The sequence below is a fragment of the Canis lupus genome, chromosome 33, assembly GCF_048164855.1.
Source record: "Canis lupus baileyi chromosome 33, mCanLup2.hap1, whole genome shotgun sequence".
In the NCBI taxonomy this organism is placed as follows: domain Eukaryota; kingdom Metazoa; phylum Chordata; class Mammalia; order Carnivora; family Canidae; genus Canis; species Canis lupus.
In genome coordinates, this window is record NC_132870.1 from 4,616,776 (window position 1) to 4,633,746 (window position 16,971).

At 41.0% G+C, this 16,971-nt stretch overlaps 1 protein-coding gene across 18 annotated transcripts in view; it reads left to right on the plus strand.

Annotated features, from left to right (window-relative positions):
* The first annotated feature begins 2,578 nt into the window (after window positions 1-2,578).
* Window positions 2,579-16,971, plus strand: part of CFAP299 (cilia and flagella associated protein 299) — a 628,121-nt gene continuing 613,728 nt past the window's right edge. For 2 of the 18 annotated variants that reach the window (XR_012023431.1, XM_072810645.1), the window contains exon 1: window positions 3,766-4,349. Coding sequence is in view for 5 of the 18 variants with exons in the window: in XM_072810634.1 (XP_072666735.1) it covers window positions 2,882-2,992 (111 nt within the window). In the remaining 13 variants the exon portion in view is untranslated. Of the gene's footprint in view, window positions 2,993-3,761; window positions 4,350-16,971 lie in introns of those variants that run through there. The other 16 variants (XM_072810647.1, XM_072810648.1, XM_072810632.1 and 13 more) reach the window with 15 other exon arrangements.

The following is a 16,971-nucleotide window of genomic DNA, read 5'->3' on the forward strand; positions in this document are numbered from 1 at the left end:
GATGAAATCCTGACAGAGGAGGACCTCAAAGCAAATATAAATATAAATATAAATACTATAAATATAAATATAAATACAAATATAAATACCTTGGAGGCTTTGACAGTAAGACTCGATCTTTTGGGGGCACCTGGGTGGCTCGGGGGTTGAGTGTCTGCCTTTGGCTCAGGTCGTGATCTGGGGGGGCCTGGGATTGAGTCCTGTATCAGGCTCCCTGCAGGAAGCCTGCTTCTCCCTCTGCCTGTATCTCTGCCTCTCTCTCTCTCTGTGTCTCTCACAAATAAATATATAAAATCTTAAAACAAAAACCCAACTTTTTAGTAGTGCATGATCATCATTCAAAGCCATTTTTATTGTATACTACTCTTATTCAAGTTCATGATTACTATCTTTTGCAAACTCTTCAAGCTAGCATTCAAAGCCTTCCTACTAAGTTTCTTTTCCTAGGAAGCTTCTTTTTCTCTATGCTCACCTGCCCCCTCATAACATCAAAACAATGTGCAGCTTTCCCCTACACAGTCTCTAATCTTTCTTGCCTCCACATCTTGGAATATACCATCCTTTTTTACTCTGGTTATTTATTCTAAGTCCATGCTCCCTCTCACAGTTGGATACATATTTTTCTAATAAACCAAAAAACAGCTTTCATAATTAATTCCATGTGGCTCTTCAAACCTCTATTCACCTCCGCTTTCCTTTGTGGGTAAACAGGAGTATTAAGCGATGTTGCTATTTTTATCTTTACCATTTCCACCAATCCATTTAGATTCACTGTGTCTCTATATTGAGAATAATGCTAATATTGCCTTTTGAGTGGGTTTGTTGACAAACAAGACAATGCATAGGAAGTATTTAGAACAGAACTGGCACATGGTAGTCTTAATAAATATTCTTATACTAAACCAAATACTTGTATTTTCTGTATGTGGTAAGTGGCTGAGACTTTTCTAAGCCTTTGCTTGTGCTCAGTTCACACAGAATAATGCTTCTTTCAGGAGTGACTTTAAGAAGTCACTTTCCTATTCGCTATACCTATTCTCTAGATAGTAGAGAATATTGAGACTTATATCTCTTGTCAATTAGGACATCTTAAGTCACATGGATTTCTTCTCATTCTTGAGCTATTTGAATTTTCATATCTTTTTAGAGATTACATGATGTCAAGCTGTTAGTGGTTGTTAACTGTAGCACAAATACTAGTTAAAGATGTGACCAATCTGTGGCGCTTATGACAGTGTTTGGCATACAGGAAAGGTTCAATAAATAATTGCTATTATTGTTATTTTGTAGTGGTTTTTTTTTTTTTTTAAATAGGCTCCCCCAACATAAGGCTTCAACCCATCACCCAGAGATCAAGAGTTGCATGCTCTACTGATTGAACCAGTCCAGCAACCTTCTTTTTTTTGTTGTTCTATTTTGAGTGCTCAAGGTTTCTCTATCCTTTCTGTTCTTCTGAAATCAATGATTAAATTGCATTAAAAGGGGCACGTGAGTGGCTCAGTTGGTTAAGCATCTGCCTTCGGCTCAGGTCATGATCCCGGGGTCCTATGGAGTCTGCTTCTCTCTCCCACTGCCCTTCCACCCTTCTCCTGTGTTAACCTTTTAAAATAAATTGCATTAAAAAGTCTAAATGCCTTTTAAAATACTTCAGGATATTTTCATTAATCAAAAAACAAGTCAGTGAACTGAGAGATTATTGTGTCTGTATCACGTAAAATTTGTACATTTGTGACACCCTAACTTTTGAGATGAGCTTTTCAAATTGGGAAAGCTGACTGCCAAGTATTTTACCAGATATTTTCATTAAAGGAAAAAAAATTTTTTTACACCCCTGAACATCTTCAAAATCAATTCAAAAGTACTTAAAGAGCAATTACCACAGGCTGAGTATTGTACTATATGTTAATTTGCAAACGGTTTGTAAAATATTAAAATCTAAATATGAAATCTGAAAAGTTTTGCCAGCTGTCACGCTGGATTACTTTATTACTTATTTATTTATTTATTTATTTATTTATTTGTTATTTATTTATTTATTTATTTATGACGCTGGATTACTTTAAATCCGTTTTAAAGATGCAAAACTTTGTTCTAAAGTAAAAGTCTTTGCTAAAAAACCTTTACTTTCTAATTTTCCAGATATTTTGTCCTCTAAGAAAGGTAGCTTCAACAAAAGCAGTCTTTTATTGTGTGCTTTTTTTTGAAACTTAACAGAAGTCTAAAAAACAACCGCTTGGGGCCAAAAGAGGTCTTCAAAGATATTTTCACTGAGTTCTTTTAATTTGGAAATAAATTCCTCCTCATACCCAAACATCAGCAATGATTTGTCTTTAAGATATCATTTTTTATTTTTTAATTTTTTTAATTTTTTAATTTTTTAATTTTTTAAGATATCATTTTTTAAAATAATTTAGTCATTAAATATTTTGTTACTGTGTTTGGATACAGGATCATTTCCACAGACTTGCTAGGAGATACGCTTCTTGCAAAAATAGACCTTCAGTTACTCGAGTGCCGGCCTTGGTATTCTTGTCCTGCATTAAGACCGTTTTAGAACGAGATCAGTAACGATGTCCGCGCCTCCGCGCAGTCCCGGGATTTCTCATTTTGCCCTGCAAGGGGCATCTCCCACGTGACTCCACGCGCCGCCGGGGTTCGAGTCAGCTGAGTGGTGCCGGACCCCAGTTTGCGGCGGGTAATTCGAGAGCGGGTTCCCCGGAGTTGGAGGGAAACTTGAAACTGCGGACCAGACCCCGGGGCGGGACCGACGGCCGAGGCTCCGCACGGTTCCGTCCGGCCGAGGGGAAGAAACCGAGGGGTGGGACGTCCGGCCCGGCCCCCGCGCGTGCGTCGCTAGGGACGCTTCGGCCGAGGCGCCGCGATGGATCCGGACGAGGGCCTGACGGCCGTGGACAACATAGTCACTCAGTTCAGCACCTATGAAGACTTCCTCGACTCGCAGATCACTACGGTGGACCTGTACTACCTGGAGGTAAGGGTCGCGGCGCCGCACGGCGACCCCGCCTCCGCCCCCCCCCCCCCCGGGCCTCAGGCCTCCCCCCGGGCCTCACGCCCCCCTCCCCGGGCCTCACCGCCCGGGCCTCACGCCCCTCCCCGGGCTTCACGACCCCCGGGCCTCTGTCACGCCGCCCGGGCGTCACGCCCCCCACCCCCGGGCCTCACGCCGCCCCCCCCCCCGGGCCTCACGCCCCGCCCCCCCGGGCCTCAGGCCCCCCCCCCCCCCCGGGCCTCAGGCCTCCCCCCGGGCCTCACGCCCCCCTCCCCGGGCCTCACGCCGCCCGGGCCTCACGCCCCCCCGGGCCTCTGTCACGCCGCCCGGGCGTCACGCCCCCCACCCCCGGGCCTCACGCCGCCCCCCTCCCCGGGCCTCTGTCACGCCGCCCGGGCCTCACGCCCCCCTGGCCTCTGTCACGCCCGCCCGGGCCTCACGCCCCGCCCCCCCGGGCCTCTGTCACGCCCGCCCGGCCCTCACGCCCCCCCTGGCCTCTGTCACGCCGCCCGGGCCTCACGCCCCGCCCCCCCGGGCCTCACGCCACCCCCCCCGCCTCTCTCACGCCCCCCCCCCGCCTCTCTCACGCCCCCCCCCCCCCGGCCTCTCTCACGCCGCCCGGCCCTCACGCCCCCCCCGGCCCTCACGCCCCCCCCCGGCCTCTGTCACGCCCCCCCCCCGGCCCTCACGCCCCTCTCCGGCCCTCACGCCCCCCCGGGCCTCACGCCGCCCCGGCCTCTCTCACGCCCCTCCCGGGCGCCCGCGGCGTGCGGTGAGCGCCCCCCGGCGGTGGACCCCGGCCAGGTCGGGCCCCGCATCCCGCGGCGCCGGAGCGGAATCGCCGGTCCCCTCCGCCCCGCGCGGCCTCCGAGTGTGCGGGACTCCTGCCCCGCGTGGAGGCCGGCGCGCGAACACACGGGCACCCTCGGCATCCGCGGGCGGGGAGACCGCATCGACGACCTGCGGAGCCCCTGCCCTGGGCTGTAACGCAGGCCTGCCACGCCGTTTCTCTTTGCTTTGCCAATTTGTGTTAAAGCACAGAAGACCGTATCCTTCCAGGGCGCGAGGCAGCACCAACCTGGTGCGCGTCCCTGCCGTTTTATGGGGCATCTGGGTTTGTGGACTTCCACCCCACCCTAGTCGGTTCAGAACGCCCCTTAATTACGGATGCGCAGTACAGGTCGCCGTGCAGATTCCTGGCATTGATGGAGTAGAGAGTTGAAACTAACGTTGGTAGTTTAAAAAAAAAAAAAAAGCCTGCTGTACTGCAAAATTAGACGTCATGGGATTGCCTGCTGTGTTCCCCGCAGCAACCGTCTTCCTCCCTGCTTCTTTACAGGTGTGTGTTTGATGCGGGGATGATGGGATGCGGGCGGGGCAGAGAGCTCTTGTCCTCGGTGAGGAGAACCAGGATGGGCGGGAAGATAATAGGCCACAGGGTCCTGAGAGGCGGGACGCGAACCGTGGACCCCTCTAGCCCTGGGATATTGCCAGACGAGGCCGACGGAATGGGCACTGCCCTGGGGATTCTACCGTCCTGGAGCCAAGACACAACCCCAAATCGCCTCCTCCCTATTTAGGCCACACAGAGCGAACGCCACTGTGTGGTGCCGAGTCACAGTGGAGTCTGTGAAGGATTTGGATCCTGCAGTCAACTCCCCAAACTCTGTATCTGTAGCAACATAATTCTGCAATTTAGTGCATTGAAATTTTTGGACTCCAAAGATCACGTGAAGCATGATTTTATGTGAATGTGAATTGCAAGGTTTGTTCTTATTTTCCAAAACACATTCAGGTGCCGGTGCTAGATATGAATATAGTTTTTAAGAAGTAGAAGCATCTAATTCTGCTCCTACTCACAAGTTCTGACCTTGGACAATAATTTGATCTTTCTGGAATTATCTGTTAAAAAAATACATCCAGGAGATACTTACAACATAGCTTTTGATTTTTGATCAGACAAGATTTTTGATATTTTATATAGTTAGTATGTTTAAAGTCATGAATGCCTCGCATCTAAGACTCTAAAATGAAGATTGAAAGGTAATGGTACTAAACAATGTTTGCATCCACATATTTGCATGTCTAAATAAACACCAATGAAATATAGATAATTTTATTTGATTAAGATGTTTATTATCTTCATATCACATGTGAAAAATTGTTAAGCTTAAGCCTAGTATCATTAAGCAGGGTTTCAATTTTTTTTTAAGGTAGAGTTCTACATGTAAGAATTAAAAAAATATTAATGTTAATTAGGACTGAGAAATTAATACTTTTTTGTTTCATCAATCAGAACTTTAAAGGTCTCTACAATGGAAAATTGTAGCTGTATTTGGGGAAATTATAAGGAAATTTACTTAAAATTTGGTCTGGCTTAGCTTACTCTTACTGTACTTTCATAGAAGATAAAGGTTTAATTAATAACGCAAGTATATATATTTTGGATTGGGTAATGAAAAATTTTAAGTGTCCTTTGCTCTGGGGACTTATATTCTCAAATACTTCCTGTGGAAGCAAGTTCATTTCTCACTTAGAGACAAGTGGACTCTTCAGGATTGGTTCAGTAGTATGGATGCTACAGCAGATATGTGCCATGGATTATGGATCACACTTCGTGAGGTGATTCTTTTACACTGTGTGTGTTTGTGTGTATGTGTGTTTTGGTCATCAGTAATTGACTTTGATGTGAAAGAAGCAAATTTTAAATGGTAAATGAGAGACGGCAAATTTTAGTCAGAAGAGCCTAGAGTCATAAGATTTGGGTTCTAATTCTGTATTGTGTTTTAACCAGTTTGAAACTCCATTTCCTCCTCCGCATATTGAAGGGCCTGGATTAGATAACATTCAAGGTTATGTGTGTAAAAATTTATGAGTTATCTCTATAGCCATCTGTCCATCTAGGCATCCATGTATTCATCCAACCATCTAATCAATAAACCTTCGGTGGGAGCCTACTGTAGTAGATAGTGCCTTGATTCTAGGAATTTAAGAATCAGTTCTAGTCATCTGATTTTAGAATTGTACTTGCAGTTCAGTCTAACTTTTATTTATTCAGCAAACATTTTCCAAGTGTTTATTAACTTACAGTTACTCTTCTGTTATATAGAATATTATTCTCTGGCTATAAGTTTTCAGTTGATTTCAGTAAAAGTTATTACCAACGCCTCACATACAAAGTGGCCATATTATCTTTGCTGCATTCTGTATTCTTCTCCACCTTATGTGTGTTCCTAGAAGCTGTCCTTTGCAGTCTTTAACCAGGCTCTTTTTCTTTGGCTTTGGCTTTGTTTCAGCCAATATGAGATCAGAGGGCAGGAAGAGAGGTGTTAGAGAATTTATTACCTCTCATCTTCCTACTGGTTGTGGCTTGGAAGTGGCTGCATTTCTTAGGTTTGGCCAGCTCCTTATTCCATCAACTACAGCATTCTTTCCTGGTGCTGGCAGCATTCTCTGTTCTAGGAACTGTTTCCTCTCCATCTCCTTTTAGGGCCTAATGGTGTTAGTGACCTCCCACTGTTACTAGCCCAACAATATTACATCATCCTATGCTGGTTTCCATTAATCTTGTGATATTTTTGTAAATTGTGCTTTTATTCTTTTTAATTATCTCTTTGAGTTTGCCTACGATGATCCTAACTTCTGTATTATCATTTAACATCTTAAATCTCTGTAAGTGTACAGGTAGTATACGTATATACTAACCACAATTTTTTTTTTTTATATATGATTAGGATTAGGAAGGAAGGTGCTCACTTTGGCAGCATATATTCTAAAATAAGAGTAGGAAGGAAGGGACGTATGCAATAAAAATGAAGACCTGTACCAGTTAACTATTTGATGAGTTGGAGAGGGGTAAGATAGGTTAAGGAGAATAAAAGAGGCTCTTCATTCTCTGTCTACTGTGCTTTGCTCATTTTACTGGATGATACCTATAAACCATGACATTTATAACAGTATCAGCAATTAGATTTAACTCTGCTAACCCAAATAACAGTAATTCAAATAACAGCTCCTTTATTCTAGGAGTTAGTGTTACCTTAAACTGATTAAACCAATCATTAAATGGATATAAAAATACTTAAAAAATTTTGGCAAAATTTTTCGCACTGTGATTTTACAGATTCTTTCTTGGTAGTTTTTCCATTTTGAATAAACACATTTATCCCTTCATTTCACTGGTGGTTGCCTGTGGCCAGTAGAGAACCAAAAGGGCTATTGAATTGCTTTTTCCAGATAAGGAATCAAAGGATGTTTTTAGAATTATTTCTAAATTTCCCTGACTAATGCATTGTAGTCATGGCTAAATTACTTGTAGAGACTAGCAATGTCAGGGTTTTATTTTGAGATTATCTTTCTATTATTTAGAAAATAGAAATCACACAAACTAAACCTTTTGGACATAATCTTATGTAGCAGACACTGATTAAGTGAGATTTCAGGAAAAATCCAGTAGCACAATTTATTATACAGTAAGCCACCTAATAACCAACCAGTATTTATTGCATTTTCCCAGTATTTATTGGATCAGGTACAGAGTAGATGATCCCTATAAAATATATTATTTCATGCATTTCAGAATCAGCTGTTGTCTTTTGATGATTCAATAGGAGAAAAATTGGCATAAATTAATTTCTCTCTGCTTAAGAGGACTTCTACATTTTTCCTTCGGTAGGTACATAGAGGTACTTATCTTTATTTATTTATTTATTTTTGTAATAATAAATTTATTTTTTATTGGTGTTCAATTTGCCAACATAGAGAATTAACACCCAGTGCTCATCCCGTCAAGTGCCCCCCTCAGTGCCCGTAACCCATTCACCCCCACCCCCCGCCCTCCTCCCCATCCAGCACCCCTAGTTCGTTTCCCAGAGTTAGGAGTCTTTATGTTCTGTCTCCCTTTCTGATATTTCCCACACATTTCTTCTCCCTTCCCTTATATTCCCTCTCACTATTATTTATATTCCCCCAATGAATGAGAACATACAATGTTTGTGCTTCTCCGATTGACTTACTTCACTCAGCATAATACCCTCCAGTTCCATCCACGTTGAAGCAAATGGTGGGTATTTGTCATTTCTAATGGCTGAGTAATATTCCATTGTATACATAAACCACATCTTCTTTATCCATTCATCTTTCGATGGACACCGAGGCTCCTTCCACAGTTTGGCTATTGTGGATATTGCTGCTAGAATCATCGGGGTGTGCAGGTGTCCCGGTGTTTCATTGCATCTGTATCTTTGGGGTAACTCCCCAGCAGTGCAATTGCTGGGTCATAGGGCAGGTCTATTTTTAACTCTTCAAGGAACCTCCACACAGTTTTCCAGAGTGGCTGCACCAGTTCACATTCCCACCAACAGTGTAAGAGGGTTCCCTTTTCTCCGCATCCTCTCCAACATTTGTGGCTTCCTGCCTTGTTAATTTTTCCCATTCTCACTGGTGTGAGGTGGTATCTCATTGTGGTTTTGATTTCTATTTCCCTGATGGCAAGTGATGCCGAGCATTTTCTCATGTGCATGTTGGCCATGTCTATGTCTTCCTCTGTGAGATTTCTGTTCATGTCTTTTGCCCATTTCATGATTGGATTGTTTGGTTTCTTTGGTGTTGAGTTTAATAAATTCTTTATAGATCTTGGAAACTAGCCCCTTATCCAGTACGTCATTTGCAAATATCTTCTCCCATTCTGTAGGTTGTCTTTGAGTTTTGTTGACTGTATCCTTCACTGTGCAAAAGCTTTTTATCTTGATGAAGTCCCAATAGTTCATTTTTGCTTTTGTTTCTTTTTCCTTCGTGGATGTATCCTGCAAGAAGTTACTGTGCCTGAGTTCAAAAAGGGTGTTGCCTGTGTTCTCCTCTAGGATTTTGATGGAATCTTGTCTCAAATTTAGATCTTTCATCCATTTTGAGTTTATCTTTGTGTCTGGTGAAAGAGAGTGGTCTAGTTTCATTCTTCTGCATGTGGATGTCCAATTTTCCCAGCACCATTTATTGAAGAGACTGTCTTTCTTCCAGTGGATGGTCTTTCCTCCTTTATCGAATATTAGTTGACCATAAAGTTCAGGGTCCACTTCTGGATTCTCTATTCTGTTCCATTGATCTATGTGTCTGTTTTTGTGCCAGTCCCACACTGTCTTGATGACCACAGCTTTGTAGTACGACCTGAAATCTGGCATTGTGATGCCCCCAGATATGGTTTTCTTTTTTAAAATTCCCCTGGCTATTCGGGGTCTTTTCTGATTCCACACAAATCTTAAAATAATTTGTTCTAACTCTCTGAAGAAAGTCCATGGTATTTTGATAGGGATTGCATTAAACGTGTAAATTGCCCTGGGTAGCATTGACATTTTCACAATATTAATTCTTCCAGTCTATGAGCATGGAATATTTTTCCATCTCTTTGTGTCTTCCTCAATTTCTTTCAGAAGTGTTCTATGGTTTTTAGGGTATAGATCCTTTACCTCTTTGGTTAGGTTTATTCCTAGGTATCTTATGCTTTTGGGTGCAATTGTAAATGGGATTGACTCCTTAATTTCTCTTTCTTCAGTCTCATTGTTAGTGTATAGAAATGCCACTGATTTCTAGGTATTGATTTTATATCCTGCCACGCTACCAAACTGCTGTATGAGTTCTAGCAATCTTGGGGTGGAGGCTTTTGGGTTTTCTATGTAGAGTATCATGTCATCGGCGAAGAGGGAGAGTTTGACTTCTTTGCCAATTTGAATGCCGAGGTACTTATCTATAAGTAAAATATCTAATTCTTCATGGACATGAATTCTGATGATCAGGGAGTGAAACTGAATCCAGAATGCCATATCCACAGTACTTCTGAAACTTTATCCTAATGATAAATTTTAAATGCTGTGACCCTAGTATCATCCTCAGTGTCTCAATTGTGTCTCAAACAGTGCCCTAAAAATCTGTATTCTTTGTAATTAAAGTATGCTCCATTTTTATTTGGTGCTTGTATTGACTTCAAAAGCTACTGCTGGAAGAGATAAGAGTGGAGGCAGGGAAGATTCCCAATAGAGTGTGGAAAATGAGATGAGGCAGGGGGCTTATGACAAACTGCCGGAGAACAACCATTACTTAAGGTGTAAGTATGGAGGTGGTGCTCACAAGAACAATGATAAGGGGGTTGAGAAAAGTAGGAGGATACAGGGAGAATGGGATGATCCACAGGCCAAGAGCAGTTGGGTAAGCAAAACCAAAAACACTTGAATAACATTTAACAAAGCTAGGTGAGAGTTATTTCTATGAACCCCAGCCTTAAAGCAGATGGGGAGAAATCATCCATAGCCATAACATTGAAAAGGTATTGGCATCCATGTAGTTGAAAAGCAGAGAAGACAATGGGCCGTCTAAAGCACCTCTAAACAAGAAACAGCAAAGTAGTCATCAGCTAGCTATTCAGTGGTAGTGGAATGGTCCGCTTTGAAAACAGCAGCTGGAAGTGGGAGGGTTTTGGCCATTCTTGAGTATGTAGGTTCCTAGGCGAGCTCTGAAGGAGCTATAGCCAAATAGCCAGTAACTCTTGAAACTACCTTCCATAGCTGGGAAGTGCTCCACACTGTTAGGAGTGGAATCAACATTGAGATGGATGGGGATAGTAGAGACAAAATTTGAAAGAGAAAGAGAAGATAACAGGATAGAAAAAGAAAAAAAAAAATAGAAAGCAAGTGCCAAAGCTTTGAACACCATATGGATATAAAATAAGAGGGAAGTTCTATAAGCCACAGTTTCTTCTAAATGCCCAGGAGAACCAAACACGAGCCATAGAAAAGCATTGAGGTTGAAGCCCATTCAAATTTATAAGATAGAAGAGGGTAAGGAGCAAAATAGCATCCCTATCTCCCTAACAAAACCATGACCTTCTTTTTGAGTACAAACTAAAAGACATTAAGACAATGATACACACATGAAAGTGTTCAGAAATGAGGGAACAGAATTCAGGAAGTAATTAGGAACAAAAAAAAAATCTTTAGAAATAAAAACTAACTAGAAGGAACATGAGAATGGATAAACAGAGTAGATGATTTCCCAAAGACATAGATGATTAACAGGAGGAGAATTTTATTTTTTATTTATTTATTTTTTATTAAATATTTTATGTATTCATTCATGAGAGAGAGAGAGAGAGAGAGAGAGAGAGAGGGAGGCAGAGACACAGGCAGAGGGAGAAGCAGGCTCCATGGCTCCATGCAGGCAGCCTGATGTGGGACTCGATCCTGGGTCTCCAGGATCACACTCACACTTTAGGGCTGCAGGCAGCGCTAAACCGCTGCGCCACCGGGGCTGCCCAAGGAGGAGAATTTTAAATAAAAAAATAAGAGATAAAGAATTCAAGCAAAATTGACAATTATTGAAGGTAGAAAAAAACGTGTGGCATATAGATAATAGGAGTCCCCGAAGAAGTAAATGAGGGCAAAGGAACAGAAGAAATCCTAGAAAGTATAATTCAGAATTTTCTTGAAATAAACAATAAAAAAGATTCAAAATGACATATTGGAGGAATACACTCTGTACCTGAGAATTTAAACAGGTATTACCATGATATATCTAGTAAAATTATATGAACTTTAAAGAAAAAGACAAAAAGTCATTTGGACTTTAAGATATAAATAGCATGTGACTTATAGGTTAAAAGAAATTAAATTATCAGATTTTTAAATATATTTTATGCTAAACAAATTAGAATTACTTATTTAAGATGCTCAAGGGAAGAGAATATGAACCAATGATATAGCGATTTTATACCCTGCAAATCCGACTTTCAGATATAAAGGATACAAATTTGTTATCAATATGCAATAACCCAGTTTAATAATAGGTCCTTCCTAATTAATGTGTTATAGAAAGAACACTAGAAAAAAATTAAGATGATGTCAATATAGGGATTGGTAACATTGAGGATTCACAGCTACTAATGTCACAAAAGGAGAAAGCTTGACATCGGTGTGTAAAAAGCAAAATACCATTAATAACCTTGCTAAAGACCTCAAACCTAAATCTGATCAAGTTTCTGTATCCAGCTGCCTTTCAGGACATAGAGAAGACAAAGAAACACATTGAACTACACCATGAGTATACAATCAGCAAAACCAGATGGTAGGAAACTATAGATCAGACCACACATATTCTTCCTTACATAGGAAAGGGATTGGGGGGAGGGTAGATGTAAATTAAGAGAAATTTAGAAGAAACATGAAATTTTAAAAGGTAGGCAGGACTAAACTGGTATCTAGGGATACACACTTGGCCGATAAAACTATAAAGAAATGCAAAGAAGTGATTATTATAAAAGTCAGAAGAGTGGCTACTTTTAGGGGAAAAACAGTAGTAGTTAGGAAGGGCTATATGGAGGAGCTCCTGAGATGCCTAGCAAATTTTATTTCTTGACTGGAATGGTGGTTACAAGGGTGTATGTTATAATAACATTAAATTCTGTTTGTCACATCTTTTGTATGGGCTTCTGTATCTATGTTTTATTTTACAATAAAAAATTTTTTCAAAAGCTACTGATTAAAAAACAAAAACAAAAACAAAACCAAAAGCTACTGATTAACCAAACAACTATAAGAGAAGTCTTTACAATTGAATGGTATATTAATCAAAGTGGTAGTTTTGTTGAAAAACCTCAGCAACATTTATCAGTAAATAATCTGTTTTCAGTATTTGACTTTCTCGGTTTTAGCACTAGCAGTGATGGTTGAGCAGTCTTTAATTGACAAAAGACTCACAGAACCCAAAATGACAATGTTTACAAATCTATAGTTTGTTATAGGAAAGGGACACGATATAGCAACAGCATTAATGTAAAGCAGTGCATCATAGCCAGCAAGCAGGGGATCAGGAGAGACTGAGTGCAGGTCCACATATGCAGAGGAGAATTATATGTCCATAAGAAAGAGAATTACATACCAGAAACTTCTGGCATACTGCTGGGTTCTGATAAAAATAGAGCAGCTGGCCATGGAATCAACAAGGGGCCATGCACTTGGAGCTGCCCATAATGAGCTGAGTTCTTTCAGATCCACCAAGTCATAAGGCCAGGCAGGCCCAGCAAAAATTATTAGATGGAGGTGTAGCGCATCTGGGATAGAGCATGAGTGGGAACAAAGCAGGTGTGCCAGCTGCATAAGCAGGAGTCTAGATCCCAGGTTTTCACAGCTATTGGAAATGCACCTTTTTTTTTGCAGCTTATATATGTGGCTATGTGGAGACTTTCTTATAACTGGCTACAAGAGGAAGGAAGTCTGAGTTTGGTGTGTAAATGAGACATTTGGAATGTGGGTGCAAGCTGAAAATGGACTGTAGCTGCACTATAGCGTCATCTAGGTGTGGTCTTTAAAAATTATGGTAAGGCAATATCTTTTCAGCGGTCATCTACTTTCTGTGAACAGAGATGTGGCACAAAGTTAGACTATATAAGGACAGACAGGTACTAGTAAATGCCAGAAACAAATGTGGTTGCACATGTGGAAGCGGTTACAATGTGCCTACCATAGAAGAGGCATAAACAACCAGGTAGACACAAAGACATATCCAGTTGCAGTCAGCCAGCCTCTTTCATTTACTACCTTAGTGTTGGCATGATGGGCACATGGAAGAAGGGCCTATAGTAGCAGAGATGGGGCGATGCAGCAGTCCCCTAGCATGTGCTCCCACTTACCAAGGCTGATCTAGCTCCTGCTAACTCTGAGTGTCCAGCCTGTCAGCAATCAAGGCCAATCCTGTGATAGAGCACCATTTCTCAAGGTGACCAACCAACCACTTGGTGGAAAATTGGCTATGTTGGACTCCTTCCATTTTGGAAGGGCCAACAGTTCAATTTGGTAGGAAGAGACATATATGGTAGAAATGGGTTGACCTTTTCTGTGTACAGACACATGCCAGCTATACTATCTAAGGCCTTATGGAATATTTTTTTCCTTTCAGTTGTCCTGAGATATAATTGTATATTATAATTGTATATTGGTATAGGTATACCACTATATGTTTAAGATGTACAGCATTATGACTTATTGACATCTATTGCAGAATGGTTATCCCAATAAGTTAACATCCCATCATTTCATATAGATACAAGAAAAAAATGTTTTTTTTTGTGTGTGTGTGTGTGATGAAATTCTTAGGATCTACTCTCTTAGAAACATTTAAATGTGCCATGCAGCAATATTTATTATAGTTAAAATATTGTATAGTACCTCCCCAGTACTTGTTTCTCTTATAACTGGAAGTTTGTACCTTTTGATTTATTTCATCCGATTCTCCCACATCTCTCCTCTGGTAACTATATATCAGATCTCTTTATGAGTTTTGTTTTGTTTTTAGATTCCATATATAATTGGTATCATGAAGTATTTGTCTTTCTCTGACATACTTCACTTAGGAAAATGCCTTCAAGGTCCATGCATGTTGTCTCAAATAGCAGGATTTCCATCTGTTTTTGGCTGAATGGTATTCTAATACATGACATATTTTCTTTATCCACTTACCTTTATCCATTGACCTGTTGATGGACACTTAGGTTTTTCCTATTTCTTGGCTATTATAAATGATGCTGCAATGAATATGGGGTGTGGATATCTCCTTGGCAGAGTGATTTTGTTTCCTTCACATATATATACTCAAAAGTGGAATTGCTGGATCATGTGGCAGTTGTATTTTACATTTTTTTGAAAAACTTTCACAGTTTTCCATAGTACCTGTACCAGTTTACATTCCCACTAACAATGACAAGGGTTCCCTTTTTTCCACATCTTCACCAGTATTTGTTATCTCTTGTCATTTTGATGATAGTCATTCTAACAGGTGTGAGATGATATCTCATCGTAGTTTTGATTTGCATTTCCCTGATGATGAGTGATGTTGAGCCTCCTTTCATGTATCTGTTGGCCATTTGAATACCTTCTTTGGAAAATGTCTATTCAGGTCTTTTGTGCATTTAAAAAATTGGATTATTTATTCTTCTGCTATTGAGTTGTATGAATTCTTTGTGTATTTTGAGCATTAACCCCTTATCAGGTATAGGATTTGCAAATACTTTGTCTCATTCCATAGCTTGCCTTTTCATTTTGTTGATTGTTTCTTTCACTGTGCAGAAGCTTTCATTTTGATGTATCTTTTACTTATTATTTATTTTGTTGTTTATGCTTTAGGTGCCGTATCCCAAAAATTGTGCCTGAGACTTATATCAAGGAACTTTTTCCTTATGTTTTCCACTAGGAGTTTTATCATTTATGGTCTTACATTTAAGTCTTTAACTCATTTTGAGTTAATTTTGAGCTAATTTCATTCTTTTACATATGAATATCCAATTTCCCAATGCCATTTATTGAAGAGATTATCTTTTTTTTTAAGATTTTATTTATTTATTCATGAAAGACACAGAGACAGAGGCAGAGACACAGGCAGAGGGAGAAGCAGGCCCCACACAGGGAGCCCAGCGTGGGACTCGATCCCAGGACCCCAGGACCACGCCCCGGGCCGAAGGCAGGCGCCAAACCACTGAGCCACCCAGGGATCCCCTGAAGAGATTATCTTTGCCATTGAGTATTCGTGGCTCCCTTGTCAAATAATAATTTACTGTGTATGAATGGGTTTATTTCTGGTTTCTCAATACTATTCTATTGATCTCTGTGCCTGCTTTTGTGCCAGTACCATTCTTTTTTGATTGCCATGGCTTTAAAATATAGCTTGAAATCAGGAAGTGTGATGCTTCCCACTTTATTGTTCTTTCTCAGGCTTGTTTTAGCTATCTGGGGCCTTTTGTGATTCCATACAAATTTTAGGATTTTTTTTCTACTTCTGTAAAAAAATTGCCATTGGAATCTTGATAGAAATTGCATTGAATCTATGGATGGGGGCTTATGGAATATTTGATTCACAGGCACAGGGTTCCACATAACATTGTGTCAGACCAAGGACCTATTTTAAAACAAAGGAGCTGTGGGAATAAGAACCTATCTATGTGATTCATATCTCATAATATATTCTGAAACATTCAGAGCTGCCAGCAAATGGATCATTGGAATGAGTTGCTGAAAGCACAACTGAAGTGCCAATTTGTGGATGATAGTTTAAGGGGATGGAGTGCCATTTAATACTTTGAATTAAAGACCTTTGCGTTTAGGTTTGTTTCCTTGATCTGGGAACTAATAGGATAAAGCATCTTACCATCATTCCCAATGACCAACTTGGGGAATTTGTTTTCCTTTCTTCACTGTGGCTCTATAGGGTTAATTGTCCTGGTACTCTCACTGGAAGAGAACAAATTCTAAACTACAATTTAGCTGCTCGCCACTAGAAAAACCAATACTTGAGAGACAACTGATGGTGGGAAATGAAAGGTCCCTTGTGGAAAGTCAACAACCTGGGAACATGGACAAATGTCTCAAAGGCCATCTTCATCTTCCTGGCAAAGCCAGAGGGCTTTAAAGGGGAAAATGTCAGAAAAGGGAGGGAGGTTGTGTGCAGAGGAATAGGTGCCCAGGCAGTAAGTCGTTTGACAGCATGACCCTAAATAGACTTGCTGGCATCCATAGCAGCTGTTTTCTGATGTAGTCAGGCCTTATTTTCTGGGAGAATTTGATCTTTCACGCCTCAAGGCTAGTGGTCTACAGATCTCAAAGAACATATTAGTTCTGCTACAGATCAAGGGACAGCAAGCAAGAAGTTCTAAGATAACCCTTAACGACTGATTGGAGTGCTATTTACAATACCAAATCAGGAAATACTCCCATCAGGTGACTTAGTGAGAGTCCCACTGAATTTTAAGTTACAACTCCTGCTTGGGATCTTTAGGCTCCTTGTCTAGGAATCTGGAGGCAAGAAGACAGTCATTATTTTGGCAAGAGTAATGGACCCCAACTGTCAGGAAGGTTAGGGCTGTATTACAATAAATAATGAAAGAATGTGTTTGAGAGTCTGGTGATTCACTTGGATGCCTCTTGTGGTGG